Source organism: Pongo pygmaeus, chromosome 1, assembly GCF_028885625.2.
Source record: "Pongo pygmaeus isolate AG05252 chromosome 1, NHGRI_mPonPyg2-v2.0_pri, whole genome shotgun sequence".
Taxonomy (NCBI): Eukaryota; Metazoa; Chordata; class Mammalia; order Primates; family Hominidae; genus Pongo; species Pongo pygmaeus.
Genome location: NC_072373.2, coordinates 5247648 through 5275607, shown reverse-complemented (window position 1 = coordinate 5275607; position 27960 = coordinate 5247648). Strand labels below are relative to the sequence as shown.

The 27960-nt window shown below is 37.9% G+C and overlaps 1 protein-coding gene across 4 annotated transcripts in view; it reads right to left on the bottom strand.

The window, feature by feature from the left end:
* Positions 1 to 27117, bottom strand: part of AKT3 (AKT serine/threonine kinase 3) — a 365144-nt gene extending 338027 nt beyond the window's left edge. The window contains exons 1-2 of one of the 4 annotated variants that reach the window (XM_054501224.2): positions 27100 to 27117; positions 14823 to 14980 (exon numbers count right to left, since the gene is read on the bottom strand). In XM_054501224.2, coding sequence (XP_054357199.1) covers positions 14823 to 14868 — 46 coding nt within the window. In that variant the 5' untranslated portion in view covers positions 14869 to 14980; positions 27100 to 27117. Of the gene's footprint in view, positions 1 to 14822; positions 14981 to 17747; positions 17767 to 26095; positions 26221 to 27099 lie in introns of those variants that run through there. The other 3 variants (XM_063668069.1, XM_063668092.1, XM_054501235.2) reach the window with 3 other exon arrangements.
* Between the last annotated feature and the right edge of the window lie 843 nt (positions 27118 to 27960).

Here is a 27960-nt window from a genome sequence, read left to right as displayed (position 1 = left end):
AAAAAGACTCATCTCTAAAATTAAAAAAAAAAAAAAAGACTAGATAGCTTTTAAAGTCACTTCTAGCTTGAAATTCTACATATGAGCTTAAGAAAAAGCTATCTTTCTAGATAAGTGATTCAACCTCAGTTGATTTAAACTATTAGTTTCATACGCCTCATAACTTGTAGTACTCATAATTTCTGATAAATTTTTATAAACTGCACTCCTACTTCTCATAAACTTCTCCTCATAATTTAAGCATTAAATTGGAATACAGCAGTATGTGAATCATGAAGCTTAAATAAATTTGTGTATCTATACATTAAAACACATACCTAGCAAAATTTCACTTCCAGTAGTAGTATAGTAACTTGTATCAGACTAACCTTCCTATATATAAAATTATAAACTCTGTATAAAATATAAAGAACGACAATTTGAAGGCAATAGAAAAGCTGCAAAAGCAGGCAAAAATTGAAGGAAACTGACTGTAAAGAAGGGAGCTACAAATGAGATTCGCACTGATGCGGCTTTTTACTCAAGGCGCTCTCCCATTCCTTGTAACTAGAGTGGAATGGCGAGAACTCAGAAAGTCTTACTAGTTTGAAGGGACAGAGTTCAGAGCTGCCAAAATAGCTGGAAAGTGAGAGGAAGATCTCAGTACAGCACGTTACTGTACTGAATACTGTAGGCAGCTGACACATAATGTTAAGGATTAGTGTATCTAAACATATCTAAACATAGAAAAGGTACAGTAAAAATATGGTATTATAATCTTATGGGACCACCATCATTAGCAATCTGTTATGGACCAAAACATCATTATATGGCTATATTAGTCCATTTTCATACTGCTATAAAGAACTGCCCGAGGCCGGACGCAGTGGCTCACACCTGTAAACCCAGCACTTTGGGAGGCTGAGATGGGTGGATCACCTAAGGTCAGGAGTTCAAGACCAGCCTGGCCAACACGGTGAAACCCCGTCGCTAATGAAAATACAAAAATTAGCCAGGCACAGTGGCACACACCTGTAGTCCCAGCTACGGGAGGCTGAGGCAGGAGAATTGTTTGAACCTGAAAGGCGGAGGCTGCAGTGAGCCAAGATCACACCACTGCATTTCAGCCTGGGTGACAGAGCAAGACTCCATATCAAAAAAAAAACCTGCCAGAGACTGGGTAATTAACAAAGGAAAGAAGTTTAATTGACTTATAGTTCAGCATGGCTAGGGAGGCTTCAGGAAACTTACAATCATGGCATAAGGTGAGGGGAAGAAGGCACCTTCTTCACAGGGCGGCAGGAAGGCCGGGTTAAAGGGGAAGAACCCCTTATGAAACCATCAGATCTCATGAGAACTCGGTAACACGAGAACAGCATGGGGGAAACTGCCCCCATGATTCAATTACCTCCGCCTGGTCTCTCCCTTGACCCGTAGCGATTACAATTTTTAAGATGAGATTTGGGTGGGGACACAAAGCCTAACCATATAAATGGCAATATAAGGAAACAGCAAGTCAAAATAACAACAGGTGACTTTTCATCAGAAACAATGGCAGCCAGAAGAAAATGAAATGACATATTTAAAATGATGAAAAAAAACCACAATTATCAAATTAGAATCCTATATACAATTTAAAAAATCCTTCAAAAATGAAGATGAGCCATGCCACAGTGGCTCACACATGCAATCCTAGCACTTTGAGAGGAAAAGGTGGGAGGATCGCTTGAGGTCAGGAGTTTGAGACCAGCCTGGACAACATACTGAGACTCCAGCTCTATAAAAAAAAATTTACAAAATTAGCCGGGCACATATACGATTTTTAAAACTGTATACAGGATTCTAATTTGATAGTTTGGATTCTAATTTGAGCCACTGTGGCTGGGCTCATCTTCATTTTTGAAGGATTTTTTAAATTGTATAGGATTCTAATTCGATAGCTGGTCGGAATGTAAATTAGTTCAGCTGCTGTGGAAAGCAGTTCAGCAATTTCTCAATGAACTTAAAAGAGAACTACCATTCAACCCAGCAATTCCATTATTGAAAATATGACCAAAGGAATATAAATCATACATATATCATAAAGACACATGTACACATATGTTCATCACAGCACTACTGACAACAGAAAAGACACAGAATCAACCTAAATGCCCAACAACAGCAGACGAAAATGTGGTACATACACACCATGGAATATTATGCAGCCATAAAAAAGAATGAGATCATGTCCTTTGCAGCAACATGGATGGAGCTGGAGGGTATTACGTAAGTAAACTAATGAAGGAGTAGAAAACCAAATATTACATGTTCTCACTTGTAAATGGGAGGTAAACACTGAGTACACATGGACAATGTATACTCAATGTTTCAAGTACACACTGAGGGTGTACTTTGTGTACACATTGAGTACACATTTGAGTACACACTACTTAAGAGAGTATACACTGAGAGTGTATTTTGAGGGTGGAGGGTGGGAGAAACGTGAGGATCTTAAAACTACCTATAGGGTACTATGCTTATTACCCAGATGACAAAACAGTGTGTATACCAAACCCCCTCAACACGCAATTTACCCATATAACATCTAACCAATAATGTATTCTGGAAACTAAAAGTTTAAAAAAAATGCTAAGGAAAAGTTCTTCAGGTGAAAAAAAATATCAGACAGAAAATGAAATCTATAGGAAAAAAATTTTTTAACTGTAAACAGGTATATTAGTGTAAAAGACCATATTTTCCTGCTCTTTTTCAAAAGACGTATGAATAAAGCAAAAAATATATAACATTATAACAGAGTTTATAACATGGTGATATACTATACAGGAGAACAACAGCACAAGGCACTCTCAGAAGTGGGTGCAAAAATAAATATAGTATTGCAAGAGTCTTATATTTTATATGGAGTAGTAAAATACTAACCCTATATAGACTGTAATAAATTAAGAATGAATATTGTAATCTCAAGAATAGAGTTTCTCAACCTCAGCACTACTAACATTTTGAACTGGAAAATTTTTTGTCATGGGATACTGTTCCGTCCATTATAGAACATTCAGCAGCATATCTGGCCTCTACCCACTACATGCCAACAGCAATCCCATCCCCACATCATTTCAAACATGTCTCCAGACATTGCCAAATGTCCTCTGGGGACCAAAATCACCCTGGTTGTACTTTAGAGAGTATACACTGAGGATGTATTTTGAGGGCGGAGAGTGGCAGAAAAGTGAGGATCTTAAAACTACCTGTAGGGTACTATGCTTATTACCTGAATGATGAAATAATCTGTATACCAAACCCCTACAACATGTTATTTACCCATATAACAAACCTGTACATGTATTCTGTATTCCGCTACCTTAGAACGATACCTAAAAAAGCAATGCAAGCTAAAATGACAACAGAACTGTTTATCAAAGGTTTTTCCTTGGCTCACCTAAGGAGCCTCTTTAGAAAACTCCCTCTAAATCACTTCGGTCCCCACCAAGAAATTTTAATACCACAGATATATCTGTTTATATAATGGGATTGGAGAGCCACAAACAATTGTAATATAAAAGGATATTCTGTACCCTTTTCCAAGAACCTATGATTGCCCTGTAGGAGAATTACCACTCCTGTTGAGAATGCATACTGTTAGTGGAATATACTGAAAAAAATTCAATTAACTCAAAAGAAGATAAGAAAGTATGAAGAGAGGAATTTTTTTTAAAAAAATAACAATATGCCTAAGTTCAACCACACTAACAATAGCATTAACTATAAATTTTTAAATTGCTTTAAAATAAGACACATAAATAACAAGCCAATAGGAGAGATAAAATAGGATATTGAAGAGATACTAAATCCTAACAAAGGCAAAAAAATAGGAAAAAGATACAAAGAACACATGACACAAACAGAAAACTCAATCATATCAATAATTACATTAAATATGACTGGCCTAAAAACTCCCATTTAAAAGGTAAAGATTGTCAAATTAGATTTTTTAAAAAAGACAAGACCCAAACATATGCTGTCTACGAGAGAAACAGTTTAAATACAAAACAAAGACTAAATATAATAGGACATTTGAAAAGATACAAGATGCAAACACTAATCATAAAAAATCAGGAGTTACTATATTAATATCACACAAACTGAATTCCAAGATAAAGAGTATCACTTAAGAAAATGGTGAACATTTCATAAGGATAAAAGAAGCAATACATCAAGAAGATATAACAACAATAAAGGCTCTAATAATAGAGCTTCAAAATATATAAAATTAAAAAGGTAGGACTAAAGAGAGAAACAGATAAATTCACAATCATAGTTGGAGACTATAACACTGAGTCACAGAACTAGAGGAAAAAAAAAACAGTCAGTAAAGACACAGAAGACTATGACCCATTACCAATCATCTTGACTAGATATTTATAACACTATACCCCCCAAAAATAAAATAAAGACAGACCAAATGATAGACCACATAATGGATCATTTAAAAAATCATTAAAAAGTTGGCCGGGTGCAGTGGCTCACGCCTGTAATCCCAGCACTTTGGAAGGCCAAGGTGGGTGGATCACCTGAGGTCAGGAGTTCAAGACCAGCCTGACCAAAATGGAGAAACCCTGTCTCTACTAAAAGTAGAAAATTAGCCAGGCATGGTGGCACATGACTGTAAATCCCAGCTACTCAGGAGGCTGAGGCAGGAGAATTGGCTTGAATCCAGGAGGCAGAGGTTGCAGTGAGCTGAGATTGCGCCACTGCACTCCAGCTTGGTGACAAAGCGAGACTCCATCTCAAAAAAAAAAAAAAAAAAAGGTTTCATAAAATGAATAAACTCCTAGCAAGATTATCAAAGGAAAAGAGAGCAAGTACATAATTTACCAATATCAGGATTTAATAAGGAGATATCGCTAAGATCTTACAGACATTCAAAAGATGAGGGAGCCTGTAATCCCAGCACTCGGGGAGGCCAAGGTGGGAGGATCACTTGTGCCCGGGACGTCAAGGTCAGCCTGGGCAATGGAGCAAATCTTGGCTCTACTAAAAAAATAAAAATAAGGATAAGGGAATATTAAAAACTTTACACCCAGTAACTTAGACGAACATCTTGGATGAAAAGGAAATCCTTAAAAAATACAATTTACCAAAAATGACACAAGAGGAAATAGAAAATATGGATAGCCTTGTATCTAAAGAAATCTCATTTATTATCAAAAATCTTCCCACAAAGAAAGCTCCAACCCACATGGCTTCACTGATACATTTTGTCAAACACTGAAGAAAAAATACAATCCACCTTATGAGAAACAAGTGCTTCCCAACCTATTTTATGAATCCAGTATAACCATTATATCAAAACTGAAAAGAAATTTACAGATCAATACTCTTGTAAATGCAAAAAAACCCTTAGCAAAATATCAGTAAGTCCAAATTGGTAATATATTTTTTTAAATACATCATGACCAAATGGAATTTATTCCAGCAATGAAAGTAATTCACCATATTAAGAGAATAAAAGGAAAAAATCAAATGACCATTTCAATAGAAGCAGTAAAATCTTTACAAAAAACTGACCACCCACTCATGATAAAAACTCTCTGAACTAGAAATAGTAGGGAATTTTTTCAACCTGATAAAGGGCAGCAAGAGAAAAGGAACAGCTAATGTAATACTTAAGTGGTAAAATAAATGCTTTCCCAATAAGATGAGCAATAAAGCAAAATATCCACTCTTACCACTTTTATTCAACAATGTACTGGAGGTCCTATCCAGTGAAATATGATCAGAAAAAGAAATTAGAGGCATAAAGATTGGAAAGGAAAAAGTAGAACTGTGGATGTTTGCAGATAACTTGACCATCTATGTAGAAAATCTTTAAACTAACATTAATAAGTGAATTTCATTAAGACTTCAACTTACAAAATCAATACATAAAACTTGATTGTTGATTGAGAAGGAGCAAGTGTGTGTGTAACAGCAACTTTACAATTCTATAAATAACTCTAAAATGTATATGAAAGCTTATTTGATGGTTTGCTCCATGTGGTTCTATTGGTTGAAACTTTCAAAAATAATATATTGAAACTCTAAGAAAAGCTAATTTCACAGTATTGTAAATACATTAGTTAAATCTCAGAGTTTCAATACCATTAGAAAATAAATTTAATTTTCTTATGTTTACTCTCCATGTATAACCTCAACAGTCAAAGTGAACTTCTCCAATGTACCATGTGGTTTACACAGTCACTACCACAGCTCTTTACTCTCTATGGAAAAAGCTTACTGCTGGGTAGTAAACAGGAAATCATACTGTCATTTTCTTTCTCCTAATCATTTTATAACTTATTTCTAAAGTCATTTTGTGAATAAAAAATGAACAAAAAAAAACACATGCATGCACAAAATAAAGGAGAAGAAAAGGCCCCTGGACTTAGATAAACACTCAAAAATGTAAATTGTTGTCTGTAACAACTTGTTAAATTTGACTAGGTAACAACAATCACATCTTACAGCATAACCAAGTTCACAATCTTTATGTTGCTAAAGTATATTTTGCTCAGCAGAACTAAGCTATCTTGTGAGACAACTCATAGACACAAAATCTTTACCCTGGAATTACCACATACCAACACTGTAGTTCATCTAAATAAACCATTTCATGGAATATAAGAAAAATATTATTCAAAGGATAATGTTAGTACAAGGAAAACTAAGGGAAAAAGTTATGTGAAAGCCAAAACTGGTTACACATAGAGAATAAAACATGAAAGTTCAATTTGTTAGATACTAATACAAAAAGTAGAATAAAGTAACACGAGCATGCAGCATTTTCATCAAAATGCTTTTAATGATAAAAATCACCTCTTAGAGTTATGACAATCTCAAAACAGTAACATTATGAATTGACTAGTTACACATTATATTTTAACTTATTATCAAGGAACTAGCTTTCCACATTTATAAAAGACTACTTAGGTTTTTATGAAATTTTATTAAGCAAATGAAAGTTAATAAATTATAATAAGCCCTTAATACTATTGCAATTTATTTAATTCTATAATTTAGACCTTTTAAACTGGCTAAATTTCCTACTTTATTAATACACTAAGTACCTTCATAGTAAATATTACCACTACCTACAAGGGAAAAAATTAAGAGAAGTGCTGAAATCGAATTTAGAGATTTAGAGTCACCCAAAACATACCTACAGGCTCATCTTTGAGTAAGATAATTTCATAAGTATTTAATATATACATAGATGCCTCCTATGCTGATATGCAACCAAGTTGTAAGGAGCTGTCCTGGATCCATCAAGGAGGAAAACGCAGACAATACTTTATTTGATGTTTGCTCCATGATGTTTCTTTTATTGCCATTTCTAACACCAACAATACTATGGTAATGTGTTAATTAATACTTATCATTTTCAACTGTCCAGAAAAGTGTAAAAAATAGGATTTCACTATTAATATATCACTAATAACCAAGGTTAGGAAAGCATTTACCCTACATAATAATGAATATTTATCTTTCAGCCCTTTTTTTATTTTCCAAGAAGATATTTACTGAAAAGCAACTTATTCACATTAAAAACACAAATCAGATTATATCTGGAGATAACAAGAATTGATGCATATAGTCTTAAGAAAAAAGACTAATATTCAAAGTAATAACTATATTATAACTTTATTATATCAATTTTTTGTTGTTGTTGTTGATGAGACAGAGTCTCGCTCTGTCACCCAGGCTGGAGTGCAGTGGCGCAATCTCGGCTCACTGCAAGCTCTGCCTCGCGGGTTCATGCCATTCTCCTGCCTCAGCCTCCCGAGTAGCTGGGACTACAGGCGCCCGCCACCACGCCCAGCTAATTTTTCTGTATTTTAGTAGAGACGGGGTTTCACCATGTTAGCCAGGATGGTCTCGATCTCCTGACCTGGTGATCTGCCCGCCTCAGCCTCCCAAAGTGCAGGGATTACAGGCATGAGCCACCGCGCCTGGCCTATATCAGTATCTTTTATTGAGCACATAATTTTAAAACACTCTATGCACATTATCTCATAATGCTTACAACCACACTGTGAGGTAAAGAAGACAGATTTTATCATATTTATTTTCAAATGAGTACACCAAAGTTCAGGTGATAATATTCTGCCCAGGATAAATTGGCAGTAACTAATAATGCTATTCTGGGAGAAATTCTTTGAACCAAAATTCAGCCAAATTACAATTAACTATACAGGCAAATTTCGTTGACTAAAATAAAAAATTATTGCTAAAATAATACTGAAAATCTCTAAAGGAATAAATTAAAAATAGTAGAGGAAAAACATGTCAAATTTAGTTTCCCCTAGTATTTCAATGAATGCTTTCAAGGGTACAATTAATTACTACCATCACAAATCCTCATTCAGTGAATCTGACTTGTTATAAATACAGGGAAAAATAAAAAATAGAGGGTACTACTAGTAAATCTAGTACTTTTCATAAATGTACAGGCAGAGATTACCAGACATCTGAAGAAAACACCACCCAAAAAAGAACTATAACAAACTGAAAGAGTTATTCAAAGAGGAGAAAAAAATGTGAAATCTATGTAGTGTCCCAGTATTAAAGCTTACATCTATAAAAGTAGGTGACTATGACTAGAAAAAGTTCCCAGAAATATAAAGTAACAGCTGAAATAAACAAATCAGTAAAGGGCTGGAAGAAAAAGTCAAGGAAATCTCCCACTTAAAAAAAGAGAGAGAGAGAAGGAAAAGACATGGAAAATGAAAGAAAAATTATACCGAAGCTCCAGAAAAATAAATAAATACAGAGAAGATACAAGGAAAGAAGTAATCAAAGAATTATAGAAGATTTCCCAGAATGGAAGAAAAACCTAAACTTTCATATTCAAAGGGTTCACCAACATTTACAGGATGAACATAAAAAGGACTACAGACTGTAGTCCTACCTCGGAGAGGCTGAGGCAGGAGGATCTTGGGCACAGGGGTTCAAATCCAGTCTGGACAACATAGCAAGACTATCTTTAAAAAAATAAATTTTTAATTTCAAAAATAAATAACAATTTTAAAAAGGACTGTAACTCATCCTCCTTAAATTTTATAATTCCAAGGAGAAGGAGTCATCAACACAAAAAGCTTCTGGAGAACAAAAACAAGTTACCTACAAAGAAATGGTTCATATTAGCATCAAATCCCTTATCAGTAAAACCGATTACTAAAAGGCAGTGGAAGGAATGCAACCTTCAAAATTCTGAAGGAGAATTATTTTAAACTTTAATTCTATACCCAGCCAATGTATGTATCAGGTGCGAAAGTGAAAAAGACGTTTTTTTTTGTTTTCTTTTATTATTATTATTATTATTATACTTTAGGTTTTATGGTACATGTGCGCAATGTGCAGGTAAGTTACATATGTATACATGTGCCATGCTGGTGCGCTGCACCCACCAACTCGTCATCTAGCATTAGGTATATCTCTCAATGCTATCCCTCCCCCCTCCCCCCTCCCCCCACCCCACAACAGTCCCCGAAGTGTGATGTTCCCCTTCCTGTGTCCATGTGTTCTCATTGTTCAATTCCCACCTATGAGTGAGAATATGCGGTGTTTGGTTTTTTGTTCCTGCGATGGTTTACTGAGAATGATGATTTCCAATTTCATCCATGTCCCTACAAAGGACATGAACTCATCATTTTTTATGGCTGCATAGTATTCCATGGTGTATATGTGCCACATTTTCTTAATCCAGTCTATCATTGTTGGACATTTGGGTTGGTTCCAAGTCTTTGCTATTGTGAATAATGCGGCAATAAACATACGTGTGCACGTGTCTTTATAGCAGCATGATTTATAGTCCTTTGGGTATATACCCAGTAATGGGATGGCTGGGTCAAATGGAATTTCTAGTTCTAGATCCCTGAGGAATCGCCACACTGACTTCCACAAGGGTTGAACTAGTTTACAACCCCACCAACAGTGTAAAAGTGTTCCTATTTCTCCACATCCTCTCCAGCACCTGTTGTTTCCTGACTTTTTAATGATTGCCATTCTAACTGGTGTGAGATGGTATCTCATTGTGGTTTTGATTTGCATTTCTCTGATGGCCAGTGATGGTGAGCATTTTTTCATGTGTTTTTTGGCTGCATAAATGTCTTCTTTTGAGAAGTGTCTGTTCATGTCCTTCGCCCACTTTTTGATGGGGTTGTTTGTTTTTTTCTTGTAAATTTGTTGGAGTTCATTGTAGATTCTGGATATTAGCCCTTTGTCAGATGAGTAGGTTGCAAAAATTTTCTCCCATTTTGTAGGTTGCCTGTTCACTCTGATGGTAGTTTCTTTTGCTGTGCAGAAGCTCTTGAGTTTAATTAGATCCCATTTGTCAATTTTGGCTTTTGTTGCCATTGCTTTTGGTGTTTTAGACATGAAGTCCTTGCCCATGCCTATGTCCTGAATGGTAATGCCTAGGTTTTCTTCTAGGGTTTTTATGGTTTTAGGTCTAACATTTAAGTCTTTAATCCATCTTGAATTGATTTTTGTATAAGGTGTAAGGAAGGGATCCAGTTTCAGCTTTCTACATATGGCTAGCCAGTTTTCCCAGCACCATTTATTAAATAGGGAATCCTTTCCCCATTTCTTGTTTTTGTCAGGTTTGTCAAAGATCAGATACTTGTAGATATGTGGCATTATTTCTGACGGCTCTGTTCTGTTCCATTGATCTATATCTCTGTTTTGGTACCAGTACCATGCTGTTTTGGTTACTGTAGCCTTGTAGTATAGTTTGAAGTCAGGTAGTGTGATGCCTCCAGCTTTGTTCTTTTGGCTTAGGATTGACTTGGCGATGCGGGCTCTTTTTTGGTTCCATATGAACTTTAAAGTAGTTTTTTCCAATTCTGTGAAGAAAGTCATTGGTAGCTTGATGGGGATGGCATTGAATCTGTAAATTACCTTGGGAAGGATGGCCATTTTCATGATATTGATTCTTCCTACCCATGAGCATGGAATGTTCTTCCATTTGTTTGTATCCTCTTTTATTTCCTTGAGCAGTGGTTTGTAGTTCTCCTTGAAGAGGTCTTTCACATCCCTTGTAAGTTGGATTCCTAGGTATTTTATTCTCTTTGAAGCAATTGTGAATGGGAGTTCACTCATGATTTGGCTCTCTGTCTGTCTGTTATTTATGTATAAGAATGCTTGTGATTTTTGCACATTGATTTTGTATCCTGAGACTTTGCTGAAGTTGCTTATCAGCTTAAGGAGAAGACGTTTTCAAACATTATATTGACAAGTACCCACACATATTCCTCCCGAAAAAGTTACTTCAGGAAGTACTCTAGAGAATGGTAAAACAAATCTAAAATGGAAAGATGTAAGATCTAAGAAAGTATAGAATTTGTCCAAGAATTAAATCAAATAACATGATGTTAGTTGAGCATCATATCCAAAAAGAAGTAACGTCATACTAGAATGTCAACAAACAGTATGATTAAAAAGCTGGATAACCAGGTGACATAATGAAGGCATGAACTCTTCCACCAACAGGGGGTAAATGTGGCAATTAGAAAATACAGGATGTGAGCCAAGATTGCACCACTGCACTCCAGCCTGGGCAACAGAACAAGACTCCATCTCAAAAAAAAAAAAAAAACAGAAGATACAGGAAAAGGACCAGTGCGGTAGCTCACACCTGTAATCCCAGCATTTTGGGAGGCCAAGGCAGGCAGATCACGAGGTCAGGAGATAGACACCATCCTGGCTAACACGATGAAATCTCGTCTCTACTGAAAATACAAAAAATTAGCCCGGCATGGTGGCAGGCGCCTGTAATCCCAGCTACTCGGGAGGCTGAGGCAGGGGAATCACTTGAACCTGGGAGGCAGAGGTTGCAGTGAGCCGAGATCATGCCACTGCATTCCAGCCTGGGTGACAGAACGAGACTCTGTCTCAAAATATAAAATAAAATAAAATAAAAATAAAGAAAATCCAGGAAAAATAGCCACAGTCCAAACTAGAAACCAAATTAAAGTATGGCAGCTCTGGAGTACAAAGAGAGTGTAAGAAATCCATTTGTTCTCCAATGAGAACACATGGACACAAGGAGGGGAACATCACACACCAGGGCCTGTCGGGGGTTGGGGGCAAAGTAAGGGAGAGCATTAGGACCTAATGCATGGGGGGCTTAAAACCTAGGTGACAGGTTGACAGGTGCAGCAAACCACCATGGCACATGTATACCTATGTAACAAACCTGCACATTCTGCACATGTATCCTAGAACTTAAAGTAAAATAAAATAAATCCATTTGCTCTCTAAGAATCTCATCATACCACTTTGTTTAGCCATATTATTTATATAATGTAAAATTTTAAATGCTTTTCAGAATCAGCAAGTGTAACTATTATAAACCCTGACATATAAAATAAATGTTATAGCTGAAAAACTGGAAAGGGAATGTGAGGAATTCAAGGGAAAGATGAGGAGGAAAGCTAATTTTTTTTACAACTTATAAAGTGGCAAGTTTAGAGACAATGTCTGAACACTCTAAAGTTAACTGTCAAACAGATATAAGTGTAATCATAAAGGCAACCAAAAAATAAATAAAAGGAAGAAGGCAGAATCAGTATTAAAAGTTAAATCCTTCTATTTTTCACAATGGGGAGATATTAGGTTACTAAAGGTTAAAGTTTAGTATATTATATAAAAAATTGGCATAATGATGAGAAGATTAAAAATAGGAAAAAAGTTCTAAAATGATTCTCTCTGACAAAGGAGGTAGAAAAGATAGGGAGATTTTTATTTTTCATTTTATACCTTTGTGTGTTATTCAAATTCTTATGTTTATGCAACTATTCATCTCAAAATAAACACATACACTTTCCCTGACTACTACAGGAAAAATGATGGGAAATTCTTATTCATCTTTTTTTCTATAGTCCATGGACTAAATACTTTCTATTATGGTATTTCAAAGATATAATTAATTAAACACTCAAGAATCATCCTAAACCTTTGATAAATATGTGGAGATAGCAACAGCTTACACTGTGTTAGAACTGTCAAAATACATCCACAACCATCATCTCATTTAACCCTCAAAATCATCTTGTGAAAGCAGATTTTAGAGATTAGTAAAGTAAAACTCAAAAAGGTTCAAGTGATTTGCCATCCCCCTCCAAAAAAAAGTAGAATAATATAAATACGTTTAAAAAGTAAACCAAAAAAGCCTTTATAAAGCACTGAAATCTGAAAATGCTTTCGTAATTTACAACAGGAGAATGACATTGAAAGAAATTACGCTTGACAATAAAAATGGTCAGGCACATCGGAAAACAGCTGGGCAGTTTGTTAAACATACTTCTCATAAAGTTAAACATACACTTACCATATGACCCAGCAATATCATTCCTAAGTTATTACCCAAGACAAATGAAAACACATTACACAAAGACATGCACTCTAACGTCCAGACTCTTTATTCGTACTAACCAAAAGCTAGAAGCAGCCCCAATGTCCACGAGTGATTAACAGATAAATTGTGATATATCCAGACCATGAACTACTACTCAACCATAAAAAAAAGCTAACGATATACAAGACATGGATGAATATTAACAGTATTATGCTATGTAAAAGAAATCAGCCATAAAAAAACCATGTATTGCACGATTCCATTTATATGAAATTCTAGAAAAGCAAAATTATAGTAACAGCAGATAAAGTGGTTGCCAGGGTTAAGGGATGAGGACTGGCTGCAAGGGAGAACAAAGGAACTTCTCGGGGTAATGAAAATAACCACTACATCGCGATCAGTGTTTGTTACACTACTGTATATCTCTGGCAAAACTCATCAAATTATAACTTTACATTGCTTAATTTTATTATGTAGGTTACAACTCAATAAGGCTCATTTTAAAAATAATCCATAATCACATTTAACTATAACAACAGCTTTTCAGCATAGGTATTTACTACAGACCTTCAAAAAATATTAAAATCAATATTTAGGAGGGAACTTGTAACCATAAAGTAGATATACAGGAACTAAAAGGTTCTGAGAATGGAACAGTCCTCATCCTACTCAACGTGGCCATGTGGGTAAACAGTAGTTGCCTAGCAACTAATCTAAACACTAAATTTCTAATAAATACATTGACCACATAAGCAGGTGATCTCAGATGATTAACTGCTTTACATTGAAGAGTTCTTCCTTTAATAATAAAAAATAATAATGTGCTTAAGTTATTTATCTAAAGTAGGAGTGAACAAGGTATATTAAACCTAGATAATGAAAAATAAAAATATGACATTAAACATAAACATACACACACAAAAAATCCTTGTCCTCATTTGGCCTTTTATGTCAGGACTTTACTTACCAAATTTATGGGATTAATCCATGAGTTTGTGGGTGAACCCTTTCCCCTTTTCTACTTTAAGCCATTCCCCTACAACCATTCAAACTGGCTTAATTCTCTTATTTATATATTTACATGTGATTAAATGCATATGGGATAGTACTTTTACATATATTAAATGATTCTAAAGATATCTCTCCAGATTATAGAACCTGTAGACACCAGAGAAAAATACAACACTTTCTGTAACATGCATACACACAACATACCAGAAAGTCAAACCTAACTTAACTAGACTATAAATGCTCAAAATCAAGAATTACAAAGAAATCCCTTAATAACAAGCAAATTCCTAACACACATGTTAAATATATCATTTCTCTCTTACTAGACACAGCATGTCACAGTTTAACAGCATCAGAAAAAAGATCAACTTCTAAGACACCACTCACTGCTAGCACTCTTACCAACCGTATTATTTTTGGTTTGTGGAGCACTTACCCCTCTTCTGAACCCAACCTTCTTTCACAATGGTAACATCGCTCATGATGACTCCCCTCTGAGCCCCCAGCTTGGAGAAATGGTACTTTGTGATATCAGCTTTAGGGTTGGGATTCTCTGCTGCTGCTGCCCTTCCCTCTCTCTAGTGATGACTCAGCCTGGAAGGAAGTATTGAAGAAAGAATTTCTTTTTTTCCATTCTTGCAACTCACAGAGCAATAACAAACAACTAATTCTTTGTAAATGTCTTCAACTGGCCTGACCTCACATAAAAGTCTGGCTCTTCAAACTGGGGAACTTATTTATTAAATAGTTCTATAATGAAAGCACTTCCCTAGTCTTATGACCAATTTCAAATGATAGTGAAACTTTTAACCTAAGAGGCTGCAACAAAAAAAGTCTTAAGAAAACCAGTCACGCCTACCCAAATAATACAGAAAATTTGTTTGGTGGTGTGTATTTGAGGTGAAGAGGGAGGAGAATGAAAGTTAATTGCCCTAAATCCCTGTAGTTTCAGAAGCAATTGTGAATTTTTTTTTTTTTTTTTGAAACAGAGTCTCACTCTGTCACCAGGCTGGAGTACAGTGGAGCGATCTCTGCTCACTGCAACCTCCACCTCCCAGGTTCAAGCGATTCTTCTGCCTCAGCCTCCCAAGCAGCTGGGACTACAGGTGTGTGCCACCACGGCCTGCTAATTTTTGTATTTTTAGTAGAAACGGGGTTTCCCCATATTGGCCAGACTGGTCTCGAACTCCTGACCTCGTGATCCACCCGCCTCAGCCTCCCAAAGTGCTGGGATTACAGAAGTGAACCACCACAACCAGTCGTAATACTTTAAGTGATATAAAATACAATGTACCAAGAAATCATCATTTATGTATTCTTACTCTGCCTGTTCCAAGAAATATTTTAAGGAGATTAAAAAATAATTGATTTCATATTATGTACTTATTATAAAGTAAAGTGAAACAAAGGGAATATGAAAGTAGAAAAAAATTGAGTATTCAAGATGTGCCAAGAACTGTTACAGGTGATTCCATCTATTATTCTTACGTGATCTTGATGACCTTATGAGGATACTATTAATTCCATTTCACAGATAAGGAAACTGAGGCTCACACAGATAAACCAACTTGCTCGATTTCAACACACCTACTAAATGCGGAGCCAAGATCTGAACCCAGGCTGTCTGACTCCAGAGCCTGCATTCCAAAACTACACTGCCTTAAGATAAAAAGAAGTCAGAGTAAAGGCATACATATTTGGGAAAGATACGTCACAAATTTGGCATGGAGCTCTTGGGAAGACAATGCAAATAAGAAAACACAATAGGCTTTCCTATTTACAGTATCCAAAAAAAAATTTTTTTTGAGATGGGGTTTCCCCCCATCATCCAGGCTAGAGTAGAGTGGTACAATCATAGCTCACTGCAGCCTCCAATGGGGCTCAAGCAATCCTCCCACCTCAGCCTCCTGAGTAGCTGGACTACAGGCAGGCAACACCATGCCTAGCTAATTTTTTAAAAAAAATTTTGTAGAGATGGGGTCCCGCTATATTGTCCACGCTGCACGAATTTTTTTAAAAAGCAAAAAAAGTTCCTCAGAAGAAATACAACTTTTCCTGGGACAAAAATCGAATTTATCCCATGGGTCTTCTTCATAAGATGTGCGGGAAAGTCCTCAAAAACATCCTCCCATATACAGCAATGAGTTTTACAGGGGCATTGCTCATTGTCACTCTCAAACTAAAAAGGAAAATGCCAACATAAAATTAGTAAATCCATTTGCACAGAAGAGGACTAAAAAATGTGGTCCAGGTACACCAGTGTTACGTGGTCAAGAATCATATAATAAATTTTAGATAACTAGAAAAATGGACAGATGGACTACACAAACATACTCTCTCAACTTGGGTTGTGATAAATGATACATAGCAGTTAAGTTCAGTGTTAGACTCCCAACCTAGTGCTAAATTAGACTACAGGTCTTTCTTCAATGCAAATTAAGTGTGGAGCCTAGCAGTTCAGCAGTCAGGAATCAAGACTAAACATTCTCTAGACAGCCTGACTAAATAGCCTGACAAAAGCTACGTAGCTGAATGCAAGACCACCAGCCTCATGTATTATGAGGTCACAGGCAGAACCTATAGGTAAGGCTGAGACTCCTCAAAATCACCATGAGTCTGTTGCTGTAGAGTGCAAAAAGGGATATTAGCTTGTAATCCCAGCACTTTGGGAGGCCAGGGCAGGAGGATCGCTTATGTCCAGGAGTTCAAGGCCAGCCTGGGCAACAAAGTGAGACTATGTCCATACAAAAAAAAAAAAAAAAAGAAAAATTTAAAATTTGCTGGGCATCATGACATGAACCTGCAGTCCCAGCTGCTTGGGAGGCTGAGGTGGGAGAAATCACTTGAGCCCAGAAGTTTAAGGCTGCGGTGAGCTATGATTGCACCACCACACTCCAGCCTGGGCAACAGAGCAAGACCCTGTCTCTTCTTTAAAAAAAAAAAAAAGGGGGTATTAGAATCCGGATGTATTTTCCCAAAATATATTTGTTTGACAGAATATTAAATTAGAGAAATTCTAGAAAAATAATGAAAATAAAGAAAAAGAGAAATTCTGTGGGCTAGTAAGTGGGATATTCCACAAATCATATTCTCTTGAAACATCACTATTGGCATATTAAAGGTTCTAAAATAAAGAAATATGTATAACTTTATGTCAGCAAAGTCTAAATTTATTACTGTCATAGGAAATGGCCACATAATAAGACTCATTTCACCACACACGTTAAAAAAAAAAAAGCCAAAAAACCTTCAATAAAGAATCTAAACATCATTTTAATTTGATGTAACATCCTAAAGAATCCAACATGGCCAACTACCTACATAATATAGGGCTAGATAAATGAAAGGGTTAACTACTTACACTGCATAAAGAATTATAAGTTAAATACCAGCAGACACTGGTGCATGGTATCTCCAGAAGAGCTGCACTGCTGCCCTTCTCTTTGGTAATACTTTGCTGGTGTTGAGCAAGGGGCTCAACCTCTATTAGGAGCATTCCTGGTTTTGTACTAAAAACTATATAATATGAGTAAGAGACAACTCAGGTCTTTCCACTCCTGGAGTGGGAACGGCAGAGAGAGGTCAGGGTAATACTTAGTAACAACAAAAATAATACATATCCAATAAACATATACAAAATACATGCTTTCCTATTAAAATGGCTTGTATTACAGTATCTTTTTAAAGAACACTAAAAAATTTTCAAAATTGATTCTGTATTTTGAAGTGAACATTTTATTATCAGAATATTAAAGCCGGAGGGACCATCATTTTATAGCTGAAGAAACAGAGACCAAGACAGATGAAGTAACTTGCCCAAGATCAAACAGTCACCAAATGGCCAACCAGGACCAGACAACCAGGCATATGCTATTTACACTCACATTACTTCTTCAGTATAAAACGATACACTGAAATATCCAGACCAACCCAAAAATCAATGAATTTTCTTTTATAACAAAACTGTTTCTAAAAACTAGTGCTTTAGATAAATTTTTTTTTATCAGTGCTCATATGTGTAAGATTAAACTGTTAAGATGTATGTTAAATCAACAGGACAGAATTTACAATCTTCATCAGAGGCAGTGAACCCAAGCATACGTTATAGAGATGGCTTTACCCATTTTCACTTAAAACTATTATCAAATATTACCCATAATTTTCAGCTTTAAAAATTGCTCCTGGGTCTTTACCGGCTAAAATGATACATTCTTTGAAAATAACTTAAAAGATGTCACAGGTACACTACTCTGGAATTATGATCAATAAGTTAGAAATAAACAATTATATTGACTAGTAAGCAGCAAACCATGTTCTTTAATTTTCCTACAGCAGCAACACTCCTGCACCACAGCATATACACTGTCCCATTCAGTCTTCCATATTAACTAAAAACAGTAATCCACAAGATGAGCTGGAACTTTGTCATCTGTTTCCAAGGGTAGACAAAAGTTCACCTCCTTCTACAGTCCTAACTTTTCTACAAATGTGTTCCATCCAACGAACTATAACAAAATTTGGTTTCTCTTTTTAGCTTATTGCATTAAACATTTCATTGCTAATTTAATTCTTCCCATTCTTATAAAGTTTCACACAAAATTCTTGACAGATTCCATTTAGATTTTACACAAAACAATTACACTAAAGGTATCTTCATTCAGAACTGACTGCTTGAGAATTTGATGATAATAGTAATGGCATTTGAACATCATTTTATAATTTACAAAACATTTTGCATATTTTACTTCATTCAATCACATTATAATTTAGTAAAGCAATCTGACAGTGCCTAGCACTTACGCGATGCCGGCAAATATGGAACAAATCAATGAGTGGATGAATGATGAAGATGCAGCCTTAGATAACTAACAAAGAACAGGCTAAGCAAACAAATATAAATCAGCAGAGAGAATGGTCTTAAGCCATCTTAAAAATAAAACTGAATTTAAACATTAAAAAAGCACTTATATAGAAATTATAATTTAAATTATAATAAATACTCTGCCCTATTCCTTAAGATATGTTTCCTACAGACCTCCATTAATTACAAGGACTAGAACACAATAAACGTTATCTTTTTCACCATTTTTGTTGAGATCAAGTTTCAACTTCAAACAAAACCACCATCAGTACTATAAATATATAGTACTATAAATACATATCAATATATTGATAATAACATATTGATAATATATTTATAGTACTGATGGTGGTTTTGTTTGAAGTTGAAACTTGATCTCAAAAAAAATGGTAAAAAAGATACGTTTATAATATATCGATATATATTATAGCATTAATCTAACCAAAATTATCAATTATGGGAAGAAAAATGGGAAAGAATGGCATATTTTCTTAATGATACTTTTAAGAATTTGTAAAAGATACGTGTTTGCTTATAGTAACCAGCCATTCAATTTTAAGCAAAAAGTAAACTACTTCAAACATCTTTTGAAAATATTAACTCAAAAAATTTGTAACATACATATACTTATTCAGTCAATAAATATGTATTGATTGTCTACTCTGTGAGAAGGATTATTACAGAGAGGTAAGTAAAACTAAGTGGTTTCTTTAAAAATCTTTTCCAAACTTGTAACTTATCAAAGAGTTTTCACATATATCAATTCATTTGACTCTAAAAAACAAATCTGTGCCATAGTTATTACAGCCACAATTTTGAACCTGTGACCAACTAATAATAACATTACTTCCCCTAGTTACAATAAGTTAGCAACAGGTAAAAAAAAAAAAAAGTGACTACCTTCAAGTCTTCTATCAATTTGGTATGCTTTCTACCAAGTAACATAATATGAACTCTCAAAAACATGTAATTAACATTTGCAAATAGTTCTGAACATTTTTTCTTTATCAGATTTTTCAAAAGTCCAAAAAGTAAAATGTTTTTAAATAAATTAAAAATTAAATATAACTAAAGCATCACAAATGAAATAACAGAAGACTAAAAGTAGGTTAACATAAAGCTAAGTCTCCCAACAACTCTGTTTTTTATGAATAAGGACAAAATTCATAGGTTAATAGTTTCCTATAAGTTAATTTCTAAGTTAAAAGCCAGAATACAATTCAATAATACAACTTTCTCTAATCTCTGTGTAATTAATACTATGTAGAATGTATTTGCTCCCCACAATTTTTTAATATTCTTTATATATGATAGCCAAAGTGAATTAGTAAAGGACATCTGAAGTTCAAATACAACAGACTGTTGCAAACAAATGATGGTCAAGGGTAACCACAATATAATTCTGTGGCATTTTCTGATTTCAAGAAGTAAGTGAAACTAATATGTACCATAACAAATACATAGGGCTATATCAAACTTTTAGAAGGATATGAGGGACAAGAAACATTCTGAAATGGAAAGGAAATTCAAGGCAATTTGCTCTACACTTCAAATAATTCCAAGGCAGTCTGTCCTTATTTTCAGAGTTGTTATCCTGTTAAAAAACACATCATATAGAGAAAGTGAGACACATAAACTATATACTTTGGATATCTTTTCTCTCTTAAGAGCACTTTGTGGGATTTTCTTAAAGCTCTTTCTATAGATAACTTCACTGAGGTTCAGAATATGGCAAAATACCTGAATAGGCAAAATTCCTACTTTCAAACAACGTTATCAGTTCTTCCAAACTGCCAATTCTGAAAAATCAATTTTATTAACTTTAAAACATTTCTACAAAAACATGAAGCATTTTCTTGGCCGTTTCCCTACTCCTGTTTAGGGCATCTGAGTGCCATTTCAATCAACATGTCCGTTATTAAAAATAAAAAAGCAACTTGCACTGCATGATATACTTAATATTTTAATTTGAAACTAATAGAAAAATGCTTATTAGATTCCTATTTTACCTAAATCACTGAACAAGCTATTGATAAATTATTCCCTCCATTTCTCATGTAAAGAGTAGGCTGCCTCTATGTGAAGGCATCTATAATACCATGGACAGGTTGGGAACTGCTACTAAAAGAATTTCAGGTGGCCAGGCACAGTGGCACACGCCTGTAATCCTAGCAGTTTGGGAGGCTGAAGCGGGCAGATCACTTGAGCCCAGGAGTTCACAACCAGCCTGGGCAACATGGCAAAACCCATCTCTACAAAAAATACAAAAATTAGCTGGGAGTGGTGGCAGGCACCTGTAGTCCCAGCTACTCAGGAGGCTGAGGTGGGAGGATCACCTGAGCCCAGGAAGTCTAGGCTATGCTGAGTGGTGACCATGCCTGGGTGACACAGTGAGAACCTGTCTCAAAAGAAAAAAAAGAAAAAGAAAAAGAATTTGGTTGCACAGTTGGCCATATTTTTCTAATATACATGTAAAATCATTTTAAAATCTGTCTTGGGAGCCTAATTATAAATTTTTAAAAATCCATCCATACATATAAAATGCAATTGATATACGGTCCATGAAACACCAAGAATCAGCTTGACAGAATTTACCCCCAGATTAAACTGAGCTACCCAACAGGTATGGAATCCCATAACAAGGTTCATCACAATGGTGTATTAGGAAGAGCACCAGAAAGACCAAGAAACTTGAGTCCCTGCCCCACCCAGAGTGATGCTGTATAAGGTCACTTTAATTATCTGTGCCTCAGTTTCCGGAGCCATAAAAATGAAAGTGTAGCATTAGATGAACTCTGAATAGCTTTATAGCTCTTCCAGAGCTAATATTTATGATTCTGCAAGTTAAAATCTACGGATGGCATCATAAGTGAAAGACATGATTATACATACATAGTTCATGTCCTCAAAAGTTTGATAATTGGAAGATAAAACATTCAAACAGCATTTCAACTAAGACAAAATTTGGGCTAAGCTCCGTTATTGGAAAAATACTGTCCTCCTTCCCCTCCCATCCCCTAGTCCCCCAAATATAGTCAGAGGCTTTCTAATACAGATACCAATATACACATAAAATCCTCCTAAAATCTGTCTTGGGAATCTCCCTAATTATAAATTTGTTTAAATCCATCCATATATATATAGGAATTATCTAATATAGGGAAGAAAAATTATCATTTGAAATTCTAGTGTTTTCTTCTAGTAAATCTTTTTACTTTCCCCTCATAATATTTAGAAATGAGAAATATCTGTAGTTGGTGATAGAGTACTGAAAAGAAACAGAACTAAAAAACACATCAACAAGTCAAGAAGCATATATTAATTTTATCTACCCATTAGTATTCAAAGATTACTTGGCAGACAAAATGAGTTTACATCTAATTTGATGAAAGACTATGATGCTATAATAAAATATGTAAACATTTGAGTTATTTAATTTGGCATTTTAAACAAATGAAAGGGGATGTTAATGGGCCAGTCAATACACTTTTATTAACTTGATGCTATGGAAATTATTGTACCAAATTATGCAAATTTAGAATTGTCACTGTTAACTCTAATAATAGGTACAAACAAGTTAAGAAAAACACTAGAAATGTTGCAGAATTAGGAAAGTTTAAATAAAAGGTATTTTTAGAATGCCACAATAAGTTTTTCTTATGTGAAAACCACTTTCAAAAGTGTAGCAGGGGTTGTTTGAAAGATTAAATGAATACAGGTAAAGCACATAGAACAGTGCCTGGCACATGGCAACTGCTTACCAGGCATTGGTTAGCATGAACTCTAAACTGAATCTAATCCTATCACATGTAAAAGATCAGGACAAAGTATTTGTTGTCGAAGATTCAAGACTATCTTTCAAAAGAAGGTATGCTGTGTGACCAGGATTTAAAATACTGATGCACATGCTGAAAGCTGGAGTAACACAAATCTTCTAACAAAAATTAATTGTATTATTAATGCATATTAACTTAAAAATAAAAATGCCAGTCAGATCACAAGACTGATTTGCTCAAAACAAAATGAAAATGGTTTTTCAGTTCTTGCATTTTGTTGCTCAAATCTAAGATAGTTTTAAATTTTTCTTTTTAACACTTCAAACTTAATCACACTATAAAGACAAGCTCCTATCAAATCATGCTAAGCATCCAACTAACAAGTTGTTAACAGTGATTGCCTTATCTTCCCAAGGACAAATTCTTGAACTAAAAGATATCATAACAAAAGAAAGCATAGCTATCTTTTCACAAAAATACACAAAGTTTAAGTAAAGGCTAAACTTCCACAAAATCAATTTGTAAAACAGGTTCCTCATTTTAAAGAAACGCAGATAGCTGGAAATTTCCACTGAATTTTTATGAGAAAATTTCTCATATGTTTACAACAAAAGCTACAGTTTAAAAAATAAGTCCTTACTTTCCACAAGTCTCTATGCTAAGTTCATTTGCTCCCTAGTAAGTTTAATCAACACATTTATTTAGATTTGCAGTGATTCTGAAAACAAATTCCTTCTGACAGCGATTTTCTGAATGAAATGTAAATATTAAAAGTTTTTAATTAAACCAGCACACAGTTCACTCCAGTATTTGTTAAATATAATCTTATTTAAAATATTTTACAGCTATAAAATTAATTTTTTAAAAGTCCAAAGCAAAACCTTAAAGTACTCTGACATATACAACTTAGAGTCGATGTCAAGATTATTAAGCCAAAAATTAATTTTAAATTGGAAAACAATTCACTCCAGTAATAATTATGGAAAGAAAACCAAATGAATACAAATAATAATTTCACAATTTTTGCAGGATTACTTTGGACTATTTTTAAAACGCTGTAAGAAAACATGCTGCAAATCCACAATGCAAACACACAACTGAAAACTAAAACCCTACATTCATCTAAATTTCAACATTGTCTCATTCACGTAATATTTGTCCTCCCTCACTTTAAAACTGGAACTTCAAGCCAATCAAAGATATTGGGGTCAACCCCAGTAAGGAAAACAAAAAGATCTTCAAGTACCATCTCCCTGTAAACTTTCAAGTACTATCTCCTTGGTAAACTTTCCAAGTCAAGATAATGTACTGGCAAAAGGAAAACAATTACAGTCTGGATATATATCTTGCATATAATTGTGCATTAAGTCATAAACCTTGGAAAACTAGTAACTCAGTAATAAGTTGCTATTTTAATTATAAAATATTTTCATGTTTTAGACAACCACCTCCTGGAATGTGTGTATTCGTTTATACATATTTTGCAAGTGATACTCAAGTTCTGAAGACTAATCTTCATTTCCTACACCATCTTTTCTTTATTAATTAGACTCTTCCACCTTCGGTTTCCTAAGTAAATACATAACCTAAACCAATGAGTTTCACTCATTTGTCAGCTTCAAACACTGACAAAACCCAGTAGTTGCCTAGTGATTTATAGTTCTACTAAAAGATATATATGACCATGCTTTATCAAATATGGAACACATGTCTAAACTGTTGACTTGAGACAACTGCCAATGTATTAACTACAAAAAGCCATTATTTTATACTTTAGCCTCAACTAAAATCAAAGTGTGAACACTTTATTATAGCTAGAAATTACCCACTATAGATACATAGGTTTCACTGTTGACTTTCTATTTGGAAACTTCATCAATTGCAAACTACCAGGCTTTCAACCAAAATGCCACATTGGTGAAATGAGTTGGTTTTATTTTCATAAAAACATTATTTTGATGGAAGAAATGTGAGCATCCCAGCTTTGACTTGTGGGTAAGCATTTCCCCTGCTTTCAGAACATAAACAGTAAATACCGGTATTGGAAAAACCTGGCCCCAACGAGATTCTTTATCTCTAGGCTAACTGTAGATTCCCGGGAAATCCCAAACAAGGGATGGTGACCCCGCCTCGGCGTCAGGGTCAACACAGCAACCAGCTAGGCTTCAACTTTGGGCTCTGAAGGGCCCCACCGGCATCATGGCTGATGCGGACCGATGCGCCGGAGGAGGTGGACAAGGAAGAGGCTGGTTTGTTTACTTGCAGCCAGAGCTGCCGCCGCCGACAGCAGCGACAGCATCACTGGATCAGCCAAACCCAGCATCTTCCGCACATTTCTATTCTTAGCACACAACTCCCAAGCGGATCAAAACCCCACTACTATTAAAAACACAGACAAGCACGTTACCCACCTCCCACACACACCCCCCACCCCACCAGTGCCGTCTTTTCCTGCGCGCCAGTGGCGGGGAAGGGTGGGGGAAAGAAGGAGACCCCGGGGACGCCTGTGCATCCTCGCCTTCACCCCACCCCACGCGCAGACAGCCTCAGCGCCAGGGCGCGCGACAGACGGCTCCCTCCCCCCAACCCAAACACATTGACACCGGCGCTCCACGCGTTATATAACCTCGCCGCCGCCCCCGGTCCAGGCGGGCGCCCCCTCCCCATGCCGCGCGGCCCGGGCGGGGAGGGGCGAGGGGAAGGAGCGAGAGTTGCGCAGAGACAGCAGGCGCCGGGCCGGGGCAGCCCAGACACAGACGGTACCGCTAGGCCGGGAACACCCCTCCCCCGGCCCGCTGCGCACCGCCGCCCCCCAGCTTCCCCCGGAAAGCGGGGGGTGTCAGTGTCAACCGCGCTGGGCATCCCCCGGCCTCCACACCCACACCCGAAGCCTCCGGTGACCCAGCCCCCGCCCACGCCCCCGGCGCGGTGACAACCCAGAAGCCCCCGCCTCACCCCACCCCGCCGCCATCCCCCGCCTGAGGGAGGCAGGGAGGGCGGACCGGGGCCCGGGGCCCGGAGGGAGTGGAGGCCAGGCGGGGAGGGGGCAAGAGTGGGGGCGGTGGCTGTTACCTGCAACGGCGGCGGCGGCGGCTGCGGCCCCGCAGCTGCTCGGGCGGCGGCGGAGGATGGAGCCGGGGGGGGCGGGGGGAGGAGAGGGGGCGACTCGGGGGTCCCCCCTCCCTCCTCCTCCCCTCCTGTCCTCCCCCCACCCCACAGAGCCTCTGGCCTCCTGGAGCCCGGTGCGGCCGGCGGGAGGGCAATCGAAGGGCTGCAGGGGAGGGAGGGAGGGAGCCGGCCGGGCCGGGCCGCGGAGCTGGAGCGGGAGGCGGCGGCGGCGGCGGCGGCGGGAGGGGGAGGGAGGAGAGAGGGCGGCGGCGGGGAGAGGAGGAGGCGGAGACTCTACATGGGAATCGGATATCGGCTACAAATTCATCACCAGAAAACACCGCTCGGGCGGGGGCCGGGTCACGCCGGCGGGGCGGCGGCTCTGGGCCCCGGGGCGCGCCCGGCGCAGGAAGGGGGTCTGCGGCCTCCTCCCGGGCTGCGCCTCGCTGAGGGGACCCCCGCCGCCTCCCCGCCCCCTTCTTCCTCCCGCTCGGGGCCGCCGCCGATCGGTTCTCGCCGCCGCCGCGGGGCTTGTTGTTGACTTTGAGGAAAACTCCTGACGTCAGGGGCTGGCTCTCGGCGACTGGCGGGAGCGGCTTCCCCGCGTCCCCGGCCCTGCCCGCCGCCTCTGCTCCCCTCCCTGCCCGGCCCTCGTCCTCAGGCTTCCCCGCGCCCCCAAACCCGCGGCGCCCCGCGCCCCCTCTCCTCTCGCGAGAACATCCCCCTAGCCAGCCAGAGCCGGGAGCGGGGGCAGTCGCTCCCGGGCGGGAAGTTCTGGGTTTCCCCCTCGCCCGCGTGGCCCTTGGCGGGCACCCGAGGCCCGGGAGCGGAGGCTCCTCGCCCAGCCGCTTCCTCGGCGCATCCACCCACCCGCCCTGGCCGCGGACGCGCGCGCCGCCAGGCCCCAGGCGTCTCCTCCAGCCCGCCGCGGCCCCTCGGGGAGATGGGCCCGGCGCGAGGGCTCGCACCTGGAAGCCCACGAGGTGGGCGGTGCCCAATGAGGAAGGAACCGGAGAGCGCGGAGCCGTCCAGGAGCCGACCCCACCCCCTGCACCTCGGGGAAGAGGGAACCCGGGTCAGTCCGTAGCACGAATCATTTCTGACTATCCCAGGAGACCACGGCAGACCAAGAACACCTCTCCAAACAGCCTTCCGCACCGCTCGCTGCAAGCATTCGTCCACACACGGTACACAGATTGCGGGCGGATCGTAATTCACTCTTAAAATCACACCCTTTTTAGGGATATTCGTTTTCAATGACTTTGGGAAAGCCACGAGGTACTACATTTACTACGAAGAGACCGTTTCTTTATTTTGAAGTCAGTGACTCCTGAGACTGCATTGGGGACACTTTTTTGCACAATGACCATATTTTACCATGCAGCGCACTTCAGAAAATTATAAAAGTTTACAAGTTTTGTCGCTTCTGGAAACACCTGGCCAGCATCCCTATTATCCCGCCACGTGGCTCTAGCCTTGTTGATGTACCTGTTTTCTCCCATTGCAACATTTTTGTTAATGTCTGTGTCTTCTTTCTGCAGAAGAGTTCCTCCTGACATGCACTTCATTCTCTGCTTTTCTATGTCTTGACGACTCTCTGATGGTAGTCACTTTCTTATACTGTAGCCCCCTGGTATTTACATACTCTGTGGTATTAATATTTATACTTCCAGGTTCACATCTTTTATGAACTGCGCATCTGTTGGGATTGTGGACAGGAGTAGGAAACCAAATAAAAGGGTTTTTTAAAAAGTCAGTTTTCTCCGTTTGTAAGGGAAACTTGTTTCCCTGACCACCCTGGAGCAAAATTTGCCATTTTAAGATAACAC